Source organism: Pollachius pollachius (genome assembly GCF_949987615.1).
Source record: "Pollachius pollachius genome assembly, chromosome: 6".
In the NCBI taxonomy this organism is placed as follows: domain Eukaryota; kingdom Metazoa; phylum Chordata; class Actinopteri; order Gadiformes; family Gadidae; genus Pollachius; species Pollachius pollachius.
In genome coordinates, this window is record NC_136939.1 from 6803235 (window position 1) to 6825921 (window position 22687).

At 47.0% G+C, this 22687-nt stretch overlaps 2 protein-coding genes across 3 annotated transcripts in view; both read right to left on the reverse strand.

Annotated features, from left to right (window-relative positions):
* ano11 (anoctamin 11) overlaps window positions 1–6352 on the reverse strand; it is a gene marked incomplete at its 5' end in the record, with an annotated part of 14190 nt that extends 7838 nt beyond the window's left edge. Inside the window, 13 exons of the mRNA XM_079739029.1 lie at window positions 136–234; window positions 961–1098; window positions 1355–1498; window positions 1850–1946; window positions 2706–2796; window positions 3402–3567; window positions 4024–4134; window positions 4498–4555; window positions 4666–4802; window positions 4921–5028; window positions 5355–5536; window positions 5700–5859; window positions 6218–6352. Of these exons, the coding sequence (XP_079595155.1) occupies window positions 136–234; window positions 961–1098; window positions 1355–1498; window positions 1850–1946; window positions 2706–2796; window positions 3402–3567; window positions 4024–4134; window positions 4498–4555; window positions 4666–4802; window positions 4921–5028; window positions 5355–5536; window positions 5700–5859; window positions 6218–6352 (1626 nt within the window). The remainder of the gene's footprint in view (window positions 1–135; window positions 235–960; window positions 1099–1354; window positions 1499–1849; window positions 1947–2705; window positions 2797–3401; window positions 3568–4023; window positions 4135–4497; window positions 4556–4665; window positions 4803–4920; window positions 5029–5354; window positions 5537–5699; window positions 5860–6217) is intronic.
* A 1184-nt stretch (window positions 6353–7536) lies between these two features.
* plekhm2 (pleckstrin homology domain containing, family M (with RUN domain) member 2) lies at window positions 7537–22579 on the reverse strand. Of its 2 annotated transcripts, XM_079738708.1 has the most exons (21): window positions 22429–22579; window positions 22041–22312; window positions 20863–20969; window positions 20433–20542; window positions 19914–20013; window positions 19728–19815; window positions 19373–19547; window positions 18441–18500; window positions 17180–17483; window positions 16219–17025; window positions 15744–15813; window positions 15144–15234; window positions 14897–14961; window positions 14589–14677; window positions 13860–13992; window positions 13148–13335; window positions 12826–12891; window positions 12190–12349; window positions 10869–11048; window positions 10585–10701; window positions 7537–10194 (listed from the first exon to the last, which is right to left on the reverse strand). In XM_079738708.1, exons 2-21 carry the CDS (start codon window positions 22098–22100, stop codon window positions 10057–10059), a joined length of 3108 nt encoding a protein of 1035 aa, XP_079594834.1. In that variant the 5' UTR covers window positions 22101–22312; window positions 22429–22579; the 3' UTR covers window positions 7537–10056. The 2 variants fall into 2 exon arrangements, with proteins under 2 accessions (XP_079594834.1, XP_079594833.1); XM_079738707.1 differs by having other exon boundaries at window positions 22041–22579.
* Window positions 22580–22687: the final 108 nt, after the last annotated feature.

A 22687-nucleotide genomic window follows, 5' to 3' on the forward strand; every position in this document is an offset into this window, starting at 1 on the left:
TTCATAAATGTAATTTCCCTCGAATAATAGTTTGTACGTCTCAAATATTGGAGGCTAAGACAGCGTGCCAGACACGCTGTCTGTGTCTGGCAGACACAGACAGCGAATCAAGACGTCCAGATGGATCAGTCGAACCTGAGTGCGCAGGACAGGGTTCCCGGTGTGGAACATCATCACGCTGATGATGCCGCGGTACATGATGACGGTCACCAGGAAAATCACCACCACACACAGCTGCCGGGGCGCACAACACACAAGCCCACACGTCAGAGCACGGCCAGTGTGGGGTAATGCAATAAGAATATACTTACATATGCTGATCTAATCAGTGCTCGGCGATCGCTTTTCATGCACTTAGCACACATTTAAGAGGAGGACTGTCTCATACAACAGTACTCTTTTGTGTGAGCCAGCATGACATTTCCCCCTCAAGCCAGATGGATTCCCAGAACCAATCAGGGGAGAGATAAAATCTAAATCGGCTCACACAGAGGCAGGCGCAGTGAAAAAGAAACCGATGTTCCCCATTGATACATGGGTATAAGACATTCTAACAGCCCATTCCACTCACTCTCAGCTGGCGGATGGCTGTAACATTTCTAAAGAAATACGCTCAAATAGTAGCTCTTAAATCCTACCTCCAGCCGCTTTAAAGGTTACACATTATACCACCAGGTGTGAGTGTGATAAGCCGTTACAAGCTGTTTTGAAAATGTGCCTCTTCTGAAATCACAAGTGGGCGTGTCCACCTAGATGAATGCCGGATAGATGAGCCACGTTTGCTAGTCCACTGGGTAGGCTGGTAGACTGATCTATCCAGCACACATCTAGGTGGATTTTAAAAACGTCTTGTAATGGCTAATCACACTCACACCTGGGGGTATGATATGTCACCTTTAGGAGGTGATAACAACAGCCTGGGTTCCATGCGGTTTGATCAACGTGTCCGGGTGGACTCACCATGATGATGATGACCATGGATGCAGTGAACATGCGGGTCAGACGGTCTTTCTTGGGGAAGTACGGTTCCTTCACCCCCGTCACCGGGTTGTACTCCCGGGCGGGCGCCATGGCAACGAACTCTGGGCGAGGGCGTTCCTACGAGGCCAGCCATGACGAGAGATCAAAGTTAGATTGGATCTGTTTATTCAAAATGTATGATGCTCATTGGTTTTAGCTTAAAAGGATATCGAGGGGTTTGCAGTTAAATGAATGAAGACAAAGAAATAAATAGTATCTAACTCAAACTAAATGAAAACTAAATAATGTACATATTAATAAAACAAAATAAAGAGCATGTTTGAGGAGTCTTTGTACTGTATGGATGTGAGGAGAAGAGAAGGAGACGTGAAACCTCTTCTTCGTGGAAGTCCATGCAGTCCCAGTGGTGTGCCAGGGTGGCCATCTTGCGTTTCCAGAACTCCAAGAAGGTGACAGCCCAGAAGGACATGAACACACTGAAGAACACTGTGCCTGGATGGTCAAACAGGTAGCCCAACTGCAGCAGACAGGAAACAGGAAACAGGAAACCAACAGGTTACCTAACTGTAGCCACAACAAACCAACATGTAGCCCGAATGCAGTAGACAGGAAACAGGAAACAGGAAACCAACAGAACCAAACTGCAGGCATGAGAACATATTTTTTTCCTAAAATAAACCAATGTCGTTCAGAAAAATCAAATTTTTGCAGAAAGTTTCAACTGAAGTGAGAAAAGTGAAACAGGAAAGCTGCAAAAAAGTAGTAACTGTGAAGAATGGCTACTACACCCAAATATATATGCAATTCATTCCAACAAAAACGGTTCATTTAAATCCACCAATCAATAAATAAGAGGATCCTTGAGGACCTTGGCCATGGGGCAGATGTCAGACATGTTCCAGGCCTTGCAGGTGTTGCAGAGAGGACACATGAGGTAGCTGGCTCCACTGTTGCAGATCTCCTGCCTGTGGGCCACACACACACACGCACGCACGCACGCACACACGCACGCACGCACGCACGCACGCACGCACGCACGCACGCACGCACGCACACGCACGCACGCACGCACGCACACACACACACACACACACACACACACACACACACACACACACACACACACACTTTCATGTCACACACCTCTCAATGCTGACTCGCTGCCCTTTTTACTGCATGAGTGGTCATGAATGAATGGGTCAAATATTTTGATTAAAATCAATCTGTTGCTCCATAGAACAAATAAACATTTTAGCACATATGTATTTGTTTCCATTCACTTTTTTCAGGTGCTGAAACCATGCCAAAACACACTATTTTATGAATTAAGTAATAAAGCTAGAGTATGCAGTTTAGTTTAGAAGCATTTTCTGTTGAGTTTTTGCAGTTGGATAATTTTTAAATCTAGGTTACTCTGGTTTCTCCAAATTGCCTAACATAGCTTTTAGTATGGACATATTATATATATATATATAAATAATTAAATATAATTTTAGTCACACCCATTATTCATATTCTCCATATGCTAAGAGCAACAAGAGAAGATCCACAAGCCCTCTGCTTCTCTAAAGTCTATATATATGAGACTATATGAACGCCAGGACATACCATAATGAGTATAGGGAGGGAGTCCCCTATTTGCTGTGCCCCAAACAGTTAAATATACAACGAAAAGTATCCCAGCGGAAATCCTAATAAGATAAGATAAGATGAGCCATACTCACGCTGGCTCATTGCTGGCCAGGGACAGAACTCCTGACAGAAAGACAAGCAATCCCACCAGGGCAGCAGGCAGGAGCCATGCTGTGTAGAACCCTGCAGAACCAGGCACACGTCAGAGCTCCACCAATGACACGCCCACTGGAAGAGAACCAGCTGCTCTGTACCGGGGACAGTACTGGTGCTGGGGGTAGTACTGGGGGATGGCCCTGTGGCATGCTGGTGGGGGATAATTATTAATATGCCAATCAAGACTGACTTGAGTTCCATTCAGGGGGGAAAGTGCATCTTCCTATTGAAAGCATTCTGCAGTTAACGAGAGAGAGAGAGAGAGAAAGAGAGAGAAAGAGACGGAGAGAGAGAGAGAGAGAGAGAGACGGAGAGACAGAGAGAAAGAGACATAGAGAGAGACAGAGACAGATAGATAGATAGATAGATAGATAGATAGATAGATAGATAGATAGATAGATAGATAGAGAGAGAGAGAGAGAGAGAGACAAAGAGAGAGAGAGAGAGAGAGAGAAAGACATAGAGATAGATAGATAGATAGATAGATAGATAGATAGATAGATAGATAGATAGATAGATAGATAGATAGAAAGAGAGAGAGAGAGAGAGACAAAAATAGAGAGCGAGAGAGAGCGGGAGAAAAAGAAAGAGAGCGAGAGACAGACAGAGACAGAGAAAGAGAGGGATCCTACCCAGCCAAGCAAAGTAGATGGCGATCTTCTCGCCAAAGTACTCCCGGATGTGGTCCAGAGGCTGATACTTGTACCATTTGGACCATCGAGCCCAATACTGGAACAGAACCTGCCTTTTGTTCAGCTCATCGGGACAAACCTCAGATGTAGGGAGCTGGTATTTGCCCTTAATAAAATATAGAACAGATTGATTTGTCTTGCTATGTATTGTAGCCTGCATGAAATAATGTGCATAGTTTGAAGTTGAGTAAACATGTTGGTTTTTGTTTCCCCACATCATTCCCTGAAGGGGAAAGCATCAACTATTTAAACTCTACTCTGGAGTATTCCGATTATAACAGTCAAAGGTTCTCTCCTCAAGATAGAAAAGCATTAACACAAATAGAGCATAGAAGAAGTAAGAAATACAAAAACAAAAATAAAGTAAGGCAATACTGTAACATTTTGAAATATAGAGTAAACATATGCAAAAACGATGTAACTTTAAATTTGGCTCAGATGCCTGGACATGACGCGATAAATTGAAATCTGAAATGTTGAGGTAGGAAAATTGTACAGAGAGAATGGCAAGAAGTGGAGGAGAGCAGAACATGTCTTTAGCCAGACTCTTCCATCAGCTCACCTCATGCAGGGGGAAGGCAGCAGAGTACGCCCCTTCGGCCAGTAGCCTGGCCACGCCCACCTCTGCCCTCCTCCTCTTGCCATAGGCTGTCTTCGCCAGGATCTCATACACCTGGAACGATGAAAGAGGAACCGTCCCGCTCAGGTATTTTCTGATACAAGAGAGTGCAGCTCAATACAGTGTTATACATCAACTTGGTTTTCCCAGGAAAAATAATAACGAAAAAAAGATTTAGCTCTGTGAGATGAATCACCGAACGATATGACCATTTCAATCACTGGTCTGAGATTTGCTTTTACCATCGATCGGATTTGGACTAATGACGTTGATGTTCGTAATTATTAGTTTTAACACCCATGTGAAGCACAGCTCTCTTATAAAAGCCCAGGGTGAATGTTCCCCTTTAAGACCATTATGAAGAAGATGGATGAATATTGAATATTTTTAGGATGAGGTCAAGGGCTCTCCACTCACAATGCGGTGCCTCTGTGTGCTTGAGAAATATGTTTCATGGTTGTTACAGCCAAGGAATCTGAGGGAAGGTTAAGCAAAAAAAGAAAAAAAGCAAGAGCAGTAATATGCTTGCAGTTTCAAGGTAGATCAGCAAATCAGGTATTGTATTCTACTCAGAAAGCCCCACACCTGTCCATTTTCGACTTGCGGAAGTTACATGTGTAGTAGTCTAGAGGGCGTCTTGGCACGTACTCTGCAAACACATTAGGTATGCACAGCCTCTTCATTATGCGAGCGGACGTGTTAAAGTCTGGGCTCGGTTGCACCTGTTTGTCAAACACAAGAAACTAAGTTAAGCTAATTGTAATGACCAGCAACACTCTGACCAGCAAATGCTGGGATTTTAAATTCTGGGATTTTTCCCTATCCCTTCCCAAACTGGACCTGCAGTGGCGCTCTGATGCACATCTCCTCCGCATGGTACACCAGCACCTCCCAGGGTGCGCTCAGCTTCAGGAAATTAATTGTTTTCTTCTCGTTGGCTGTTTCCTCCTGGTGGTGTGAATTACAGTAAGGAACACCGCTGGAAAGTGTTAATATATAACCCAGCCTCCAAGGGGGTGATATGTTGAAAATGCAATCAATGGCTGCAGAAGAATACATTCTCGTGGGTGACACTTTATGATGACAAAGCCATCGCTGAACCAGAATTTGGTGTAAGGTCATTTATTGTAAGAATCTTGTCACTACAATAAATGAGGTTTCCACCAAATATTGGTTCAATGGAGCATCATCATGGTGCGTGTCTTACAAGAATCTTCAGAAGAACAATGGGTGATCATTATTTTCCGTTAAACCTTCACAATTGGGCTCTTTACCTTCTCCAGGAGCAAGCCTGCAGTCTGCAGGTTCTGGACGAATCTCTCCCTCCACTGGGCCAACAGTTCCTTGCGCTGCTGCGAGCTGGTGGTCTTCTGACTGGGCGCAGGCTCCTCGCCGTCAGCCCTGCGCTTGGAACGCCGCTTCTTCCGGTGACGGACCTCCCAGACTAGCACAAAGTCTGTGGCAGGAAGGGAGCAGAGAGGATTGGGAGACGGGGGTGTTCAGAGATAATGGCTGACCTAGGGGCTCCGGTCAGTTCACATCCAGATATGATGGGTTGTTTCTAGGTACTGTATACTTGTGAATGGACAGTGGTGATCCAAACAGCCCACACGTCGTACCTATTTTGGTGCGTCCATCCTTGAAGTAATTTCCCGGGCTTAGTGGTGGCTGCTGGGGAATCTTTCTATCGCTAGGAACACGGATGGGTTCTTCCTCCTCTTCGTCCTCCTCCTCATCAGCATCGTCCTCTGAGACCTCATTATGGGCTGAGGCTGAAAACTAGGGATGCGGATACACCTCAGTCGTATCATTAGCTCGTTATAACCAGGGACAGATCCGTTCAGAACAGATCAGGGAATATTGTTTTGTCGCACTTGTCGGTTTGACATGTTTATTGCAAATAAACATGAATCCAACATCAGAATATATAGATCCGTCTCACAGCTGTAATGAAACACTGTTGAGGAGGGACTAGATCGGTGGGAACCAGATCGCCTCAGGCTGAGTGACTTGCGAGCACTTACCTGCAGTTTTTCCACACCATTACACAAACACACACACACACACAAGCATTCAGGGATTTAAACGAGCACATTTCACGTTTTTCTTTTGCAAGGGTGTGCGTGGGAGTGCTTACGTATCGACGGGGGATGTAGGCTGCGTTCTGTAGGCTGCCGTAGCTGCCGTCTGCCGCCTGTTCCCCATCCACGCAGCGCACATCCAGGAGACACTCTCCGTCATCCAGCCGCAGCCCAGCGCCCTTCTTCAGCATCACTCAGGGAGGAGAGTCTACCGCGCCAACGGTTTGGTTACAAGTTACCATCGGCACTGCAGGGACAAAATGATGCACTGTGGCCAGCCCACATTGTACGTATCTGGTTAAATATATAAAAGATGAAAGCCAATGCATTTTGAAGATGAAAGGCATAACATGGGTGGTGGATGCCTGTTCAGTACTGTACCGTTTCTGATGCTGGAATGGAGCTGGGAGGGGAAAAAGGCAGTCAGTCAGTGTGGGTATGTTACAATCTGCGCTCCTCTTTTGTCTCTCTCGCTCCACATCTCCCCCTCTCTCCTCTCTGCCACAGGGCACTGGCAGGAGACAGATTACCGTAATCCACATAAAACAGGGACAGGAGGTTTCAGCAGAGGAGGGAATTAAGTGCCTACTAGATATCCACCCAGAACATAAATAATGCAATAGTCACTCAGGAGGATAAGATAGGGTTTGACAGCAGAGCATGAGCTCATCCTTCAAACCAGACTACAGGGAAACGCCATTCTCTTCAAAGGATTCCCACATCCAGATCCTCAATATAGGCCCGTGCACCCATATAGTTATCCCCCTGCAGGAGACTGTGTTAATGAGGGCAATAACTTCTATTGATTAAAGACACAGCAGAAACCTACCCCCATTCGTTGTTGTCTGTAGACCAAACCCAGTTTACCATTACAGCTTGTATAAAGATGTAGGAAGGAAATAAACCAATAGTCTCACGATGCAAGATGTATAGATTGAAAATAAAGGATATTTTCAATGAATCATTGATCTGTTATGATGCTAAATTCCTTGAAATAAAAATATCAAAAAGTATTGATGCATCCGTGATAATACCGATGGTTTCTCAAGGTAATATGATTTGACACTTAAGTGTCGAAGCACCCCCGTAAACTACATCTGTAACACTCGCATTAGTATTGATTCCATTCCTGTCCTCTCGTCCTGAGAGCTGCTCCGTTGAATCTTACTCTGGCAGTAGCTCAGGAGGCAGAGCGGGTTTGACTGCTGCTGCTTTGAACCCCTGTGCATACTAGCTAAAGTGTTGAGGTTTCCCTGAGCAAGACACCCAACCCTAACTGTTCCTTGTTACCTTGCATGGTGGACATCACCATTGGTGCATGAATGTCTGTACGAAAGAAATCACACTTCACTCCACAAAGTGTTTACATTTTGATTTATTTCCCGTCGTATTCATAAATTGAATTTGTACATTCATTATCATTCGGTACCATAGCAAATGTCCATGACATAAGACATGCTTGTCTTTGTAAGCAAATTGTCTTGATTAGGTTTTTTTTACAAATAAAAATAGATAAAATAATAAACATATTTACGTACAATATTTACACAAAGAAAACATGTAACAATTAATGCATAATTGTACACAATGAACTGGTCTAAACTTCAATGGCCCGCCATGTCCATACATTTGTTTTTCTAAAAGAACAACAATTATATTGGACATTAATTATACACCCTTATTTCAACCACAGATCCAAGTGGTATACCTCTTAATTTCTCTTGAAATGTCATTAAGGATAATACCCCCAATTACATTAAAAGTAGTAAACCATTCAAGTTATCCTTCTTCAATAAGCTCCCAGTGCTAGAGTCGATCCATATAACTGGATTCTGTCTGCCTTCATCGTCAATATACTGACTTACTATTATATTCAACACCATTACTTTCTCTCCATTACAGTGGTGACTTTCAACATATCTTTACACTGAATCAAAACAGGACTTTTTAAAACAGGGTTAAAACATATTAGCACAAAAAAAAAGAAAGGTTGACTTGGGAAAAAACTCCTGTAAACCTGAGATCGAGAGGCTGATGCGAAGGAACAGAAACAAGCTAGACCTAATGGCACCTGGAAGACTTCAATGGACGAGTAGATAAGGAGTCTGCACACATCCCACTCCAAAATGCACAACTGTCAAGAATCATTCATTGATACTAGTTCATTGTGTTGAAATTGCAAATGTTTAAACAATTACCCCCACAGGATATATAAAGTGTGTATCGTTTTTAGTTCAAGCTACTGGTTAATAACTAGTAAATAATTCCAGTTTAATAAATTCACATTGCAGTTAGGCGCTGGAGCAAAATCTTTCTGATGACCAACAAGAGAACATGCAGGTTTTAACTGTGATTCATACAAAATTGAATTGTGACTTTTAAACAATGCCAGATTTATAATAAAGAACGCGTTATTACAAGCATTCATGATCAAATAAATCTTGACAAGAACTGTGAAAAAGATGCAATTCTCCAATAGAGATTTGATTTCCTCTCTGCTGCTGCAGTGGTTTTCAGCGATGACGTCGCTCACCGAGAAAAGGCTATTCCAAAATCAGGGCTGAGTGAACCATCTCTAATGGAGTGATGAAGGCTAACGACATGGCTGACTAAAATGCTCCACATAAATAAATACATAACCATTATTAAGAAAGCACACATTTATGCTGTTCCCATTTCACCTATGTCATCTGAAAAAAGAAAAAAAAAAACACCTTTGACCATAGATTTCTACCAATAACAAACAGGTTGGAAAAGAAATGTGCAAAAAAAGGAATTCTGAAGGAATCTCCTGAATGAGGAAACTTCAAACAGAGAGGCAAGTGGTTAGCATATGAAGTAGCAGATCAGCTCTTTAATGCCTTGGCCTTGCTGGAAATCTTCTCAACCAAGCTTTTTTTTATTAGGAAAGGACTTGCCATGTACAGTATTTTCCCTCAACCAACAATGCTATTTACTATGTCTACATTGGACAAGGGTAATAATAGTGGAAAGCGCATGGTATGTATTTGCACTGTACACGTATCAGAGTTGAGGTTCAGACGTGTTGCAACTGAGTACGCCACTTCCTTTGAGCAACGATTGTGTTATCCACCAACTAGGATGGAGTGTGTCAACTCTTAAACCTCCTGGCTTCATATGGCTTTCTCACACACGCACACAATAATGAACCCATTTTTCATCATACATGCATAAATTCAAAAGCGTGACATTGAGGTTGACGTTATGTGTAGACATTAATCTATCTGACTAGCGTACACGAGCCACCACCAAACAGGCGGGATGATCGGTCTTGTTTTGTTTAAGGGCACTTCAAATGAACACATCTAGAACCTTTTGATTGCTTCTTTAAGCTGTATATTACAGTAATGTGCAAGTGTCTACTTAATGCTATGAATGTAGATGTACTGTGCCAGCAGGTACTTTCTATTCGGAACCATCAGAGAGGGGAAATGATGCTGGGAACATGATTCTTCAAACAGCACAACCGCCTCTTTAGTCCGACCTCCCCTGTGTCATGAATGCTAATGCTGGTTGCCCCCGGCTACAGCATCATTACTATCCAATGAGGTCATCGATAGTGGCTGAATGAAAACTCTACTTTTATTAACATCCTATGTGCACTAAACGGAGGCACAATTGGTACTTAATTTAATACGACAATTCTTTTTTTAACGAGCAAGCAGAACCGACCGCGGCCGGTAAACCCGTCTCACGAACGAGTGGGAGAAACAAGACCTCCGCAACGTCTGGGTATATCCTGTAAAGCGCCGCCAACGCCATTCTAACGACGCGCGTCCGTTCGGAGGCTCGCATCCCCTGGGACTCGCCTGTCGATCGAGCCCCCGCGAGATGCCTCAGTAGTTAACGTTGGTCTCCGTGGCGACGGCCCTCCTCAGCACCAGGGCTCCCTCTGGGCGCGGCCGCGGGCCAGGCTGTCGGCCCTCTGCCAGGCGCTGCTCATCAGGGCCAGGGCCTCTCTGCAGCGCTTCCTCACCGCCGGGTCCTCCACCTCACCGCGGGGCAGCGCCACCTGGGAGCCAGCGCCACACAACACGGGTTAAGAGGGCCGGAACAGACCCCAGGGTTTCCCACTGCACCGCCTAAGCAACACACGCCTGCCGCCTTCACTATGACCTCAAAAAGATATATATAATCCCAAAAATATTATGATAATAAAATAATATATATATATTTTTTCAATATTATACAAAAGTATAATATAGTCAAAACCTCATGCGGGATCCCTAAACCCCATCCCTGTTTGTGATAGTCCCCGCCCACCGTCATATGATGCGTCCTTTCAGACTTCTGCTAGACGCTCTTTGTAACCTAAAATGGCAGCTATAAGTGCGTTACTCATCGTCCAGTCTGCAGTGAATCACTCGTAGGGGATGGTGAATATTTGTTTGTTTCTCCCTACCTGAAAAATCTCTCTCCAGGCGGCGTCCAGAGCCTCTAAAAGACGGTCTCTCTCCCCACAGCCGCTGAAATACAAAACCCAGGGAGGCAGGAACTTGGCCCGATCCCCAGCGAACTCCTTCACGCGGTCAGTGACAGCGGGGCAGACAGGGGAAGGAACGAGCCAAAGGTTTGTATTAAAGATCGGCCTACAAATCAATCACTGACCCCAAATTGGGCTTGGATAATTTAACAACATACATGATAATGAATCAATGCTAACTGATCAATTGGGGGTGCACTCACCACGACGCAGTACTGCTGATTGGCCTCCAGGCGGACGCAGGTGACGTCGGAGAGATCGGCCATCCCCAGGGAGCGGAAGAAGCTGGTCTGGCAGTCCTGGTGGCAGGTGAGCAGCTGGCCCGCCGTCACCACCAGGCAGCAGGGGATGCAGGGGGTGGGGGAGGAACCCTGTGGGATCACCTGGAGGGGAGGCAGGGACACACGGTTGGCCACGGGGAGCACCGTAGTGCGCTTTTCCCCAAGTGGGAGGTGCGCCCCCCCCTTTGGAGGGGCAGGGGTACTGCGGCGAGATGGGATGGAAGGGGGAGTTTGTGTGTATGTTTACTGAGGGAGTGGAGGTTTATAGCGCTGCAGCGTGGCGGGTGGGAGCGCTCTCAGTGGAAACACGACCCACTTGAGTTCATTTTAAGAAACGTGGCTCTGAACATACAGGGGGACTTCAAATGATCCTAATACTGAAAAGGTGGTTTGTACATTGAGTGAAAGTTCCCGAGAAATGGCACCCAGAACTGCTGCTATTCAATAAGGGGGGGAACGGGGGGGATCACTGCCTCAATGGATAGAGATTAAATAGTTTTCACGGCCTTGGTGTTCTAAACAGCCAAGACATTTCAGAAAAATTGCTCACACACATTTACATAACAGCAGTGCTTAGGAAATGATTTAAAATGAATACTTTTCCTGTCAGGATAAACCATTTCAGTAGAACGATGTTAAAAGCACGGCATATTGTTTCCTCTACTACTAGAACATTCCCTGACTGGAGAGTGTTACGACTGCATCACTCACGTTTAAACAAACATGCTCTGGAAATGTTCACGAGATATTTCTTTCTTTCATGTTCGGCTTTTCGTTGCTCTCTTTTGTACCGTTATGAGCCAGTCAACTCGGGGGACGAGTATGACATTCAGCAGATGTAGCAGGGAAAATGCCTGGGTGAATGTAATAGCTGTAGCACAATTAAAGATGCAAGACAAACTGGCAGAGGGGTAGTAAAACTTTGCATCATAACCGAAGAACAATTATCCCGTCTCTTGCGTCTGTACTCGAGTTTCCATCCCTTCAACATACTTAACATGGTAAATGGACTGCATTTAAATAGCACTATTATCAAAAGCGATTTACAATATTCCCTGACATTCACACACTGGCGGCGGTGTCGACCATGCAAGGCGACAGCCGGCCCGTCTGGAGAGGTTAGGGTTAGGTGCCTTGCTCAGGGACCACCTCGACACTCGCAATCGAGCTAGCGACCACGCGGCTACCAGCCAACCCGCTCTACCTCCTGAGCAATAAGCGGCGGCCCGGTGGGCCTCCTCACCCCTTTGGACGCGGCCTGGCAGAGCAGCAGCATCCAGGCGGCCATGTCCTGCTCGTCGTTGGCACTCAGCTCCAGCGGGGGGTGCTCTATGAGGATCACCTGGAAGGCGTGGGGCCGCTCCGTGCTGTTGGAGCGCCGGCAGCCCCCGCAGTGCTCCCCCCTGAGGGAACACACAGTCACATGACATGCTGCTCGACCAATCGGGGGGGGTGGGGGGAGGGGTTAAGGGAACGGCGGTAGATGAGGAACAGCAAACCGGTCACCAGGTCGTTATTTCAATAGATACAGTGCTTTATTTTCAGTGGCTAATTAACAGCAGCAACAGGAAGCGGAGCAATGGCACGGCCGGCGCTAGAAGCTACTACTTCAAGTTGAGCCTATTCATTAAGGTAGTAATCGCTGTGGAGAAATGGCTCGGAAACACACGCCGTCTGAAGTTTTAAGTATATATTTGATATGATTAGGCGATGCTCGTTCTCGTATTGGTCATCGTGTACGAATTGAATGGATAAACAAGACCAAGACTAGCATCATTGCCACAACACATTAAATGAACGGGGACGCTGTGTCCCATTTAACCTCATTGGTTTGTACACAGATCAATGGGCCAGTGCAGTCCGCAACAAGGCGACCTACCCCATGGTGATGGACAGCAGAGGGGCGACGTCTGTCCTCTCTGCGTACTGGTAGAGGATTCCATTGCTGCAAAGGTAGCATGGGACAGATTATTATTATTATTTTTACAGAAGAAGACACAAACAGGTTAGCAGAGGTACACACACACACACACACACACACACAGGTTAACAGAAATACACACATAAAGGATAACAGAAGTACACATACAGGATAACAGAAGTACACAGACAGGCTAACAGAAGTACACACATACAGGATAACAGAAGTACGTCACACACACACACACACACACACACACACACACACACACACACACAACCTGAGGACCAGGTAGCAGCTCTTCCACAGCTCCTTGCCCAGGAGGGTGGTCCCGGAGCGGTAGAGCAGGCAGCCCTCCTTGGTGCTGGAGGAGCCCGAGCCTGGGGGCCCTCCATGGGGAGACAGGGCCGCGTCCATGGGGTCCTCCCAGTGTACCAGGGAGTACAGCTGGATGGAGACCTCAGACACCTGGGGGGGGGGGGACACAGAGGTGTTCAGGGTCATGGGATCGGATGGTGAGCGGATCGTGTCGACACGCCGCTGGGATCCGGTCACAACGCGAGCCGGACCTCCTCCGGGGTCTGGCTGTGAGGTCTCATCTAGGAGCATCTCAACGTGGCAGTGAGTGTGTCCTGGCAAGATCCCATCACCAAAGAGTCCCCTCACCAGTGATGTCAAAGAGCATTCCGTTGTGGATAAAGCTAACCTCTCAATTTAGTTAATTTTTCTAATTTTCTAATAATTCTCATTTTATGGACTGCTATCAAGATGTTCAATGTACCGTGAACGTTTGTTTTGCATTGTCAGTGTGTGGCAGTACGTTTGTGTCACCTGGGTCCCTCGTGGAGTGTGTCACCTTCTTATGTTTACCGACAGTCAACATCCTAGTGGTTCATGGCTGAATCGTTGCCTCCCCAGAACAGTCACCATCGTAACGATGACTCAACCATGGGATCTCCTCTCAGGTAGGGTCCGCCCAGTGTGGGGCCTACCTCGCAGTGAGCCTCCTGGGAGACGAACTTGGTGAGGGCCAGCTTCTCCATGGTGGCGTCCGTCAGCACCGAGGGGTAGGGGGGCTCCCGGCAGCCCTTCACCATGGCCGAGCGCAGCGCCTCCAGCAGCCATCTGGGGGGCACGTCGGGTCGGCACGGTTACAACAGCAGCGCAGACCACGGGCGGAGGGGAGCCACCCCCGAAAAACGGGATCAGTTTGGGACAGTTTTCAGGGTCGCCTTGAGCCCTTTCTATCAGTCGTTAAGGTCTTTCTATTTTTCTATCGTTATTTCCATCGTTGATCCATGCAAGGAGACTTAAAGATAAGTTATGGTTCCACGTCGAGGCAACGCAAGGGGGTTTAAGGACCCAATACGTCCTTGCGGACCCTCCTTGCGTCCACCGCAAGGGCCTGACGTGCGCGCCTCCCAAAAATTGTAACCTTGCGTCGAGGCGCAAAGCAGCAAGGGCTGTGATTGGTCCGCTAACGTAAACCCCACGCAGAACCAAAACAGGTTCACGACTGCGTCGAAGCGACTGCGTGGTCATCGCGTGGCGTCAACGTGGAACCATAACGAAGCCTCAGGGACCGGCATGAGACACAATCAATGTTGGCTTGGCGTTTTAAAAAATGATGATAGGGGAGGGAGGGACAAAGTTATGAAATGGACTGATTTTGGATCAGTATTCCCGTGTAGGATACGAGTAGGAAAGAACCGAACACTCACATGGTCAGGGAGAAGTCGGCCGCGTCCAATAGGAACTGCCGCCGCCGGTTGGTGCACACCAGCATCACCGTCTGCTGGTCCAGCCCTACCTGCAGGACCCGGAGCAGAGCACGGAGAGATCAGCTGTGCCACGCCGCAATGGCCCCCGCGTACATGCAAGTGTTGGAACTTGATGGGTGTCAGACATTTTGCAGTGGGACAACAACATAAGGGGTTGGGAATGGGTCTGGGTATGGCCGAGTTTGTCCATTCTATGGGAAGACATCTCAAGCATAGAGTACAGATATGGAGGGCAAAGCAGCACGTACGGAGATGTAGTCCAGCTCGTTGTAGGAGACAGCCTCCTCCACCGTGTAGGGCTTCTCCGCAGCCCCTGGGGATCACCGCAAGGAAAACAACCCATTAGCTTTTGAACTTTCCAGTGTCTAGTGCTCACCTAAAATCCACCCACAAGTTGAACCAAAGGATGCTGCCTATCAACATATCGAGATACTGTCACAAAAAATAAAGGAAATAAAAAATACCCAAAACCAGTTCCAACATCTGCCCACCAACCTTTTCTGAGCAGATAGATGTAACAGTCTGTAAGAAGCAGGTATAAGGGCTGCAGGTCTCCCTCCATATGTCCCGTACTCATCTTCATCATCTGGCGGAGAGAGATCAACCAACACCAGGTTTTACTCAACTTGTGTACAATCACAGATGATACACAATGACAGAAGATGATACGCAAGTGTTCATGATTGTGTAATGTCATATTGGTAATAAACAAAGAATGTTCGGTTCCCACTTTTTTGTCTGAAGTTATTATTAAACCTAGGGTAGGCAGTTTATAGATTCTTCTTGTATTTAGCAATCAATTAATGAAATCCTCAGAACAAAAAATCTTAATCTGGTATCTGTGGCTGTCGCAACCCTGTACTAAGGCGGTCCAATAATTTCATTCGGCCTGATTTAAATTATAGTTTTCAACAAGGCTAGGCAGAACTTTTACTAAAGCTAGCCAGCCAGTCATGTGTTATTGGGGAGTGGCTTTGGAAGGACGCCTGAAGGCAGGGGAGGGATTTTTTGGGTTGTGTAGTTCAAAATCTAGTGTTGTGTACTGCTTAAATTCACAATGCAATAAAATGTGCATCCAGCAGTATTCTCCGTTACCTTGTAAAGCTGCTCTTCATTCTCTCTAAACACGTGAATCATAAGCAACAGCAAATGGTTGTTGTCCACCCTGAAATACAAAAGAAGTAGACAATTTTATGCTTGACAAGCTGCCATCTCACTCATAATGCGCTTAACAGCGTGAGCTTAACAGAGTGTGCTGATCTGTTCAGCAGCCTTCAGGGTTTTCCACTCTTTGTGAATTCTTTGCGAATGCTTTGTTGTGCTTTTGAGAACCTCTGGGTTTAGCAACCCAATGTAATACGCGAGAAGGATAGCTAAGATATGTGGCAGTGAATATGTTCAGCAAACTTTTACCTAACTGAAGATTAATTCAGTTAGGTAGAAGACAGGTGATAATTATCTACACACCTACGCCATCATGTTAACAATTATAGCTGCCGTGAACCTGAATTTCCAGCCGAAAACCAAAAGCAAAACGGCCCCGCAAATATAACGTCTCTGGAACTCCTACTTGAATTCTGCCGGGTGACAGTCCTCTGCAGGACTGAGCATCTCCTCTAGCGGCTGCTCCTCCGCCTCTCCGCCCGCTCCGTCCTCTCCCACGGGCTGCAGGGGAGCTCCGTCCCCCCGCTGGGCGGCTCTCAGGGCGGGCTCCGGTCCCTGCTCTGCCGCTGCCGCTCCTGCATCTTCAGCAGCACCTTCAACAGCTTCTGACTCACCAGACCCTGCAGGGTCATGGCCGCCACCACCCGGGGCAGCAGGCTCTGCACCGTGGGGGCCAGGGGCGTAGGGCCCGGCAGGGCCCCAGGCCAGAGAGGCACCAGGCGGCTCCCCTTCGGCACGATCGGGCGGCTCCCGTCCCGCGTCCTCCCGAAAGGGCTGCCGCGTGGGAGGCTGGGGGACGGGGTCCACGCCGTTTGGCGCGGCCGCGCCCGGCGCCTCCGCTGCCTCCTCCGCGTCCCGGGTGCCGTTGAGACGGTCCATGACGTCTCGCAGCGGCCGGCCCACACCGTCCATCGAGGTGTCCGTCATCTGCGGGAGCCGCAGGTAGGCCTCCGGCTCCTCTCCCTCCTCCTCCTCCTCCTCCTCCTCCTCGTCCGTGCTTCTCCTGCTCGTCCTCCTCCTGGCCGTCCCGCCGTGCGGGAGGCTGCTGGAGGAGTCCGCCTCCTCCGCGGCTCCCCTGGCCCCCTCGAGTTCGGGGGTGGGCGGGCTTGCCTCCGGCTCCACCAGGTCTGAGGAGGAGTTGTTGACGCTGCTGATGGAGCCGCTGGAGCTCTTCACTCGCCGCTTCTTGGCGGGCTTCCTCCGTTTGGCCAGCCTGAAAGAGACCCCAGAGGAGGCTTATGAGTCACCCCGCCCATTTGAAGGACACAGGAAACTCCCGACCACTTCTATGCTTGACGGTCATGTGTCCGTCGCAACGCGTCCATTAAGGACCGGTTGCCAGCGAGTGGGTCGAGTCGGGCGTTCACCTGATGACCTCCAGCTGTGTGCTGCTGCATTCGCCGTCCTCCCGTGAGGCGCAGGAGCCCTGGCGGCCCGCCACGTGGACGGGCGTGACGTCGGCCGACGTGTTGGTGTCCGAGCCGTGGTTGAACGGGTTGTGCCTGAACACGGGGCTGTGGGGCGACGACGGGGGCGGGGCCACCTTCAGGGGCGCCACGGAGACGGTCGCCACGGCCGCCGCGGAGCGGAGGATCACCGAGTCGCCGACGACCGTCTGGGGATCCGAGCCGCTGGAGCGCGGACAGCTGGCGGGGTCGGTGAGATCCCCCTCTGCAAGGCGGACGCAAGACACTGGAGGGTTATGTGGGGTACGTATGCACGTGCGGGGCATGTTGGGGGATGTAGTTTGTTGCAGGCTCAGGCTGCAACAAACAGATATCCCAGGGGGGCGGAAGATAGAGAGAGGCTTTGTTTGCTGTGACACAGGCCGCTGTCGAAAGCTCTCACAGCGATACACTATTCGGGCTAGAATTATTTAAAACAATATACAACATCTGGTTTAAAGGTTGTTTAATCCCCAAAAAACCTTGTTGAAAATGTTTCATTCGTTTAAAAAAAAGGTCGCAGAGGTGTCTTATATTTGAGAATACAAGAGCAGACATCTTAATAAATTGTGGAGAAAAAAAGTTGCATTGTATTTAAAGTTGCATTTCTATTAAAAAGAAACAAAATAGTCACAGATTCACACTATCATACTGAATCTATAATGTGTAGACCTAGACTAAAGTACGAGCTCAGCGTAACATCGGTCGGTGCCACACAACGCAACACGAAGAAAGCATTCAAGAAAGACACACCAGACAGTCTGATGGAGAATCAGAGCAGAGTATCAGCCGCACAAATCATCTTTTACGCCACGGATTACAAAGCACACATTGAGAGCCTGAGAATCCTTCATCGAGTGAAGCACTCACAATGCATGACATACGCTGCATATTAAAAGATGTTCAGCAAGTACGCCCCAAGTGCCTGCAGGCTTACAAAACTTTACAGTCGAATGTTAGAGAACAAGAAAAGCACGTTCTGTCCAAGCGCCCTCGTGTTACACCGATCCAGTAGCCCGAATCCCTTCTTTAACCAGGGAACCCCACTCCATACACACAACACAAACAGTACGATAGGCACATGCGCAGTGCTATGGGGGGGTGGGGGTGGATGTGTGCGTAGGGTGGGGAAAGGGGAGCTTGGGTCACGGAGGGAAGAAGGGAGGGGTCAACAATGTCCCACCTTCCCAGTCTGCACTGGGCAGTGACTGCAACACAGGGAAGATGTCCCCAAAATCATAATCTATAAAAGGAGGGAGAAGATGGACTGTTAGAGAAGGGAGTGTGAACAAAACACGCAGACAGGGGAGGACGTGAGGGAGACAACAGCAGAACATTGGGGAAAACTGACATCATGGAAGGGAATTGGAACAGTACATTAACACAACAACAAAAACAACAATAACAGACGTAATGAAGGGGAATTAGAGGAAATGGGAGATGGAATTTAATGAGGGAGGCCACTTAAAGGGCTGTGGGCGTAGATGATTACAGCACTTACATTTAGCGCGCTACCATCACTCCAAAGCATTTGCTTTAAACTGAAGCAAACACTTTTCTTTACGTCATCCACATCCTTAAATCTGACATTTTTAACAGCTTTGTATCCCTCTCTCGAGTTACCACAGTCATCCCAGTACAGTAGAATCCCTACTACAGAGAATGCATGCACAGACACAAACTGCATCGAACTAGCCAGGGCATTTGTTTAGCTTTTGAATCCCATAATAATAAAGGCAAATAACAAGAGTGGAGTGTGGAGGTAATTGAGGCAAGTTCAAAGTCAAAAATCTACTGTAAAAAATGGGTAATTCACAGTGAAGAATGGCGCTAAAGTATAGGCTTATTTTAAAGCCCACCCAGACTAATGTATGTTTTTATCCAGGAATCTGCAGGTATATCTTTAGAGGATTCTTACATGTATTTCAAACAATCAAAGCGAGATAGTTAGTCACACATAGTCTCTGTGTGTACATAATAGATACGCCATCCATATCTAAAAAACAATTAAAACTTTATTCTGACCTATGGTGCAAATAAACCAAATCTAAACAACTCCCAACAACTTCCTTTGAACGGATAGTCTCCAGCTAGTCTCCAGCTAGTGCTTCGTACCTTCACTGGATGGCGCTATGGCGCTATCGTCCCACTCCAGGTTGGTGGAGGTGAGGGAGGTGAAGGAGTGAAGGGACAAGCTGTCCGAGCTCGGCAGCCTCTCCTCAAAGTCCAGCAGGTTCTGGGGTTTGTAATACTCCGGCATGTAGGGCGCTACATCCAAATATGGAACATCCTGTGACAGCATCCACAAGCGGGCGTTAGGTGACCGTGAATGAATACCTATACAACAGGAGCTTGGCATGACATTAAAACATTATACTCTGAACTAAATCAATAAAGGTGAATCCTGAACTTGAACGTGTGTATTTGTTCTGCATAGATCTGTGGGGATGATCAGGGAGCAGGTACTGACCAGCTCAAGGTCAAAGCGAATGAACTCCAGGCCTGACACCAGTGTGAGGAAGAGTGTCAGGTGGTCATGGCTGCAGACCAGTGCATTCCTGGGAGGGAAAGACGGCAAACGTTAGCGTCGGTCAGAGAGGGCGGGCCGGCCATGATCAGAGATGAGCGGAAATGGCAAGAGCTCTTGAGCATTCACTTGAAGTAGTATTTCTGGAGCAAGGCCTGGTTCTCCTGGAAGAGGCGCAGGTAGCTCTCCAGGGAGCTCTCGCTCAGTGCCAGGTACAACCACGCTCGGCCTGCAGACAACACATGAAGCAATTGGGAGTATGTTTAACTGCTGTGGCGCTTTGGTGGAGTCTGAATGAGTGAATAGGTCAAAGCCTGTATCTTGAGAAGGGAGATTCACATTATCTGTTGAGGTGAATGGAAAGGTTCTCATCCAAGAACTTAAACATGTTAACATATGACTATCAATATGGTTGCTTTCACACTCCAGTCACTGTAGAACTATGTGTAGACGAAGCTGATGTGTTGTGGTCGTGGAAATGACACCAATTTGTGTCTTTCCTTTCTCCTGAGACTTTTTAGAACTAGTTCTGCACTGACAATATCTGTGTGGAGGTAAAGGTCACACACACTTGGCATTATATGCATGTGACAGTATGTCATGTGTAGACATGTAGCCGTGTATATATTGTGTTGGCTGGTATCTCACTTCGACCAAGGTTGGTAGCTATGTGCTGCAGCTCGTCTATCTGCCGGACCGCCTCTTTCCTGGTGAAGTGAAGGACCAGTACCCAGTAGCCGGAGGAGATGTCCTGCAGCCTTAAAACGTTATTAACAACACTATTAACCTTCACATTTATGAAAATTGGGAAAGAGGAAACAAGTGCAATCTGAAAAATATTTATTGAACATAATCACCCTCTCAGGGCTTTTGTTACCAGCATGAACTGCATAAATTCAAGTTAAAACTAAATCCATCTACGATATCTATCTATCTAAGATAACAAAACATCTCATTACTCTATGGACACTTTCAGTCAAAGAATTCCGACTAGATATACTAAAATACCCATGCCCATCTCTACACAGAATATGTTCATTATAAATCCTTAGACTGAGATTCCTGGATCTGGTCTCACCCATATAACAGAGCATGGTCCAAATGCTCACAAAGCCGCTGCAGGACCCGGTCATGGTTGCGAATGGCAGGCGTTTCATCTTCACACGCAGCAAAGTAACTCTGCAGCTGTCAGCAGAATGATACAAAATCGAGAATTTGCAAATGTCTAACAGATGTCCTCTAAAAAACTTGACTGTCTATGTCTGTCTGACTATGTGTGTCATTCTTTGTGTGTGTCAGACATCTCAGCTTTCCCATATCACAGCCATTTTGATGACATTTGTAGCAAGGCTCTGGATCAAAACTGCATTTTCAGCACTGAAGCTTTTCAAATGGACACTTTAGAAAGCACTTTAAACACTGTGCAAAACAGATGGTGGAAACAACAAGAGAGGAAGGCTGAAAATAACTTGTATGGTTGATTCCAAGGAAGGCAGACATCAGTTTGCCATTAATAAAGATTCAGGACTAGGTAGTGGGGTTTTCCTTTAAGAGGAAAGCATGCACATTGTTGGAGGTGGGAACCATAAATGTACCACAGTTGAACTGCCTTGTAAGGGTTACAGTCAAGAAGTGGTAGTATCATCCGCTCAGATACATTTTTGGGGTCATCATTTAAATAAAGAATGCCATGAATTGAAAGAAAAGTCAGGAATTAGGTTTCCCTTTCAATCACCTGATAACCATGTGACTTTAGATCAAGGAGGGAAAGAATTTCAAACGCTGCTTCTCCAAAAAGGGTTTGCATTGGATATCCTGCCGCTGAACCTCCAAAGTTGTTGTCGGTCAGTTGAGTAAGTTTTACAGTAAAACAATCACATGGTAAAAGCCTTCAGCTTAAAGCCTGTGTGTACATGTGATGCCTATTTGCAAACAACACATTGTGGTGTAACTAATCAACTGATCGTAAAATGCTGTATACAACAACACTATGCCGCATTAAAACCACAGTGCTGAGTGGCATCAATGTGACCGTATGCATAGAATACTTAAATTACACTGACTGACAGGGGTTAACAATAAGGATGTTAGAGGAACCAACAATGAGCGGTTACTGGGGCGAGGCCCTGCATGTGATGTCCCATTCGTTCGACTTGGAAGTAACTCTTTTAGAAGCAAACCTAATTAACAGTGAGTACAACCACTGACTTTCCAATGGCACGTTGGCCCAACGAGAGACAAGAGATAACAGCTCACCTTCTTCACAGACAAAGAAATGTTCTCCAGTATTCGGTCCTTGACTTTGAGTGGATCCATCACTTGTTTCCACGGCAGTAGTGCAGCAGCGGGCGGTCAGCTGATTCCCGCACACACGTCGTGCTAGCGTTCACGCTTACACTGACTAGCTTGGAGCTCCGACGTTGTATTTTCCTCCACCAAATAACGAGTTGACGCGGTTTAACCGAATTGCCCCATCAATGATGCGGATGATCAATTAGGCAATCCGTTGTGAAACCAACGAGCTTCCCCTAGAGACACACCAGTGGGCATATGTTAATGTTGTTGTCCCTCCTGAGGACTACGCTTTCACTTGCCCGCTAATAGCCAGGGGAAGTAGCTAGCAAGTTTGTTGTCAGATGTTTACCTTAGCTTCAATGGAATTTATTTTGCTATATCGAGCTGGTTGACGGCATTTATTTTTTTTTTACCAGATCTGCGCATTTATCGTCTTTGATAGCATTATGTCGAAGTGCATTCCGTGGGTATTTTCAGTTTCATGAGCTAGCATGCGAAAAGCTCACCGCGGTACGTCACCGTTGACAGACCGGCTGCCCCACTGACCGCACTCACAAGTCACACACACTGTCACATTCATAGTTAACAGCCCATTAATTCGCTTAGTC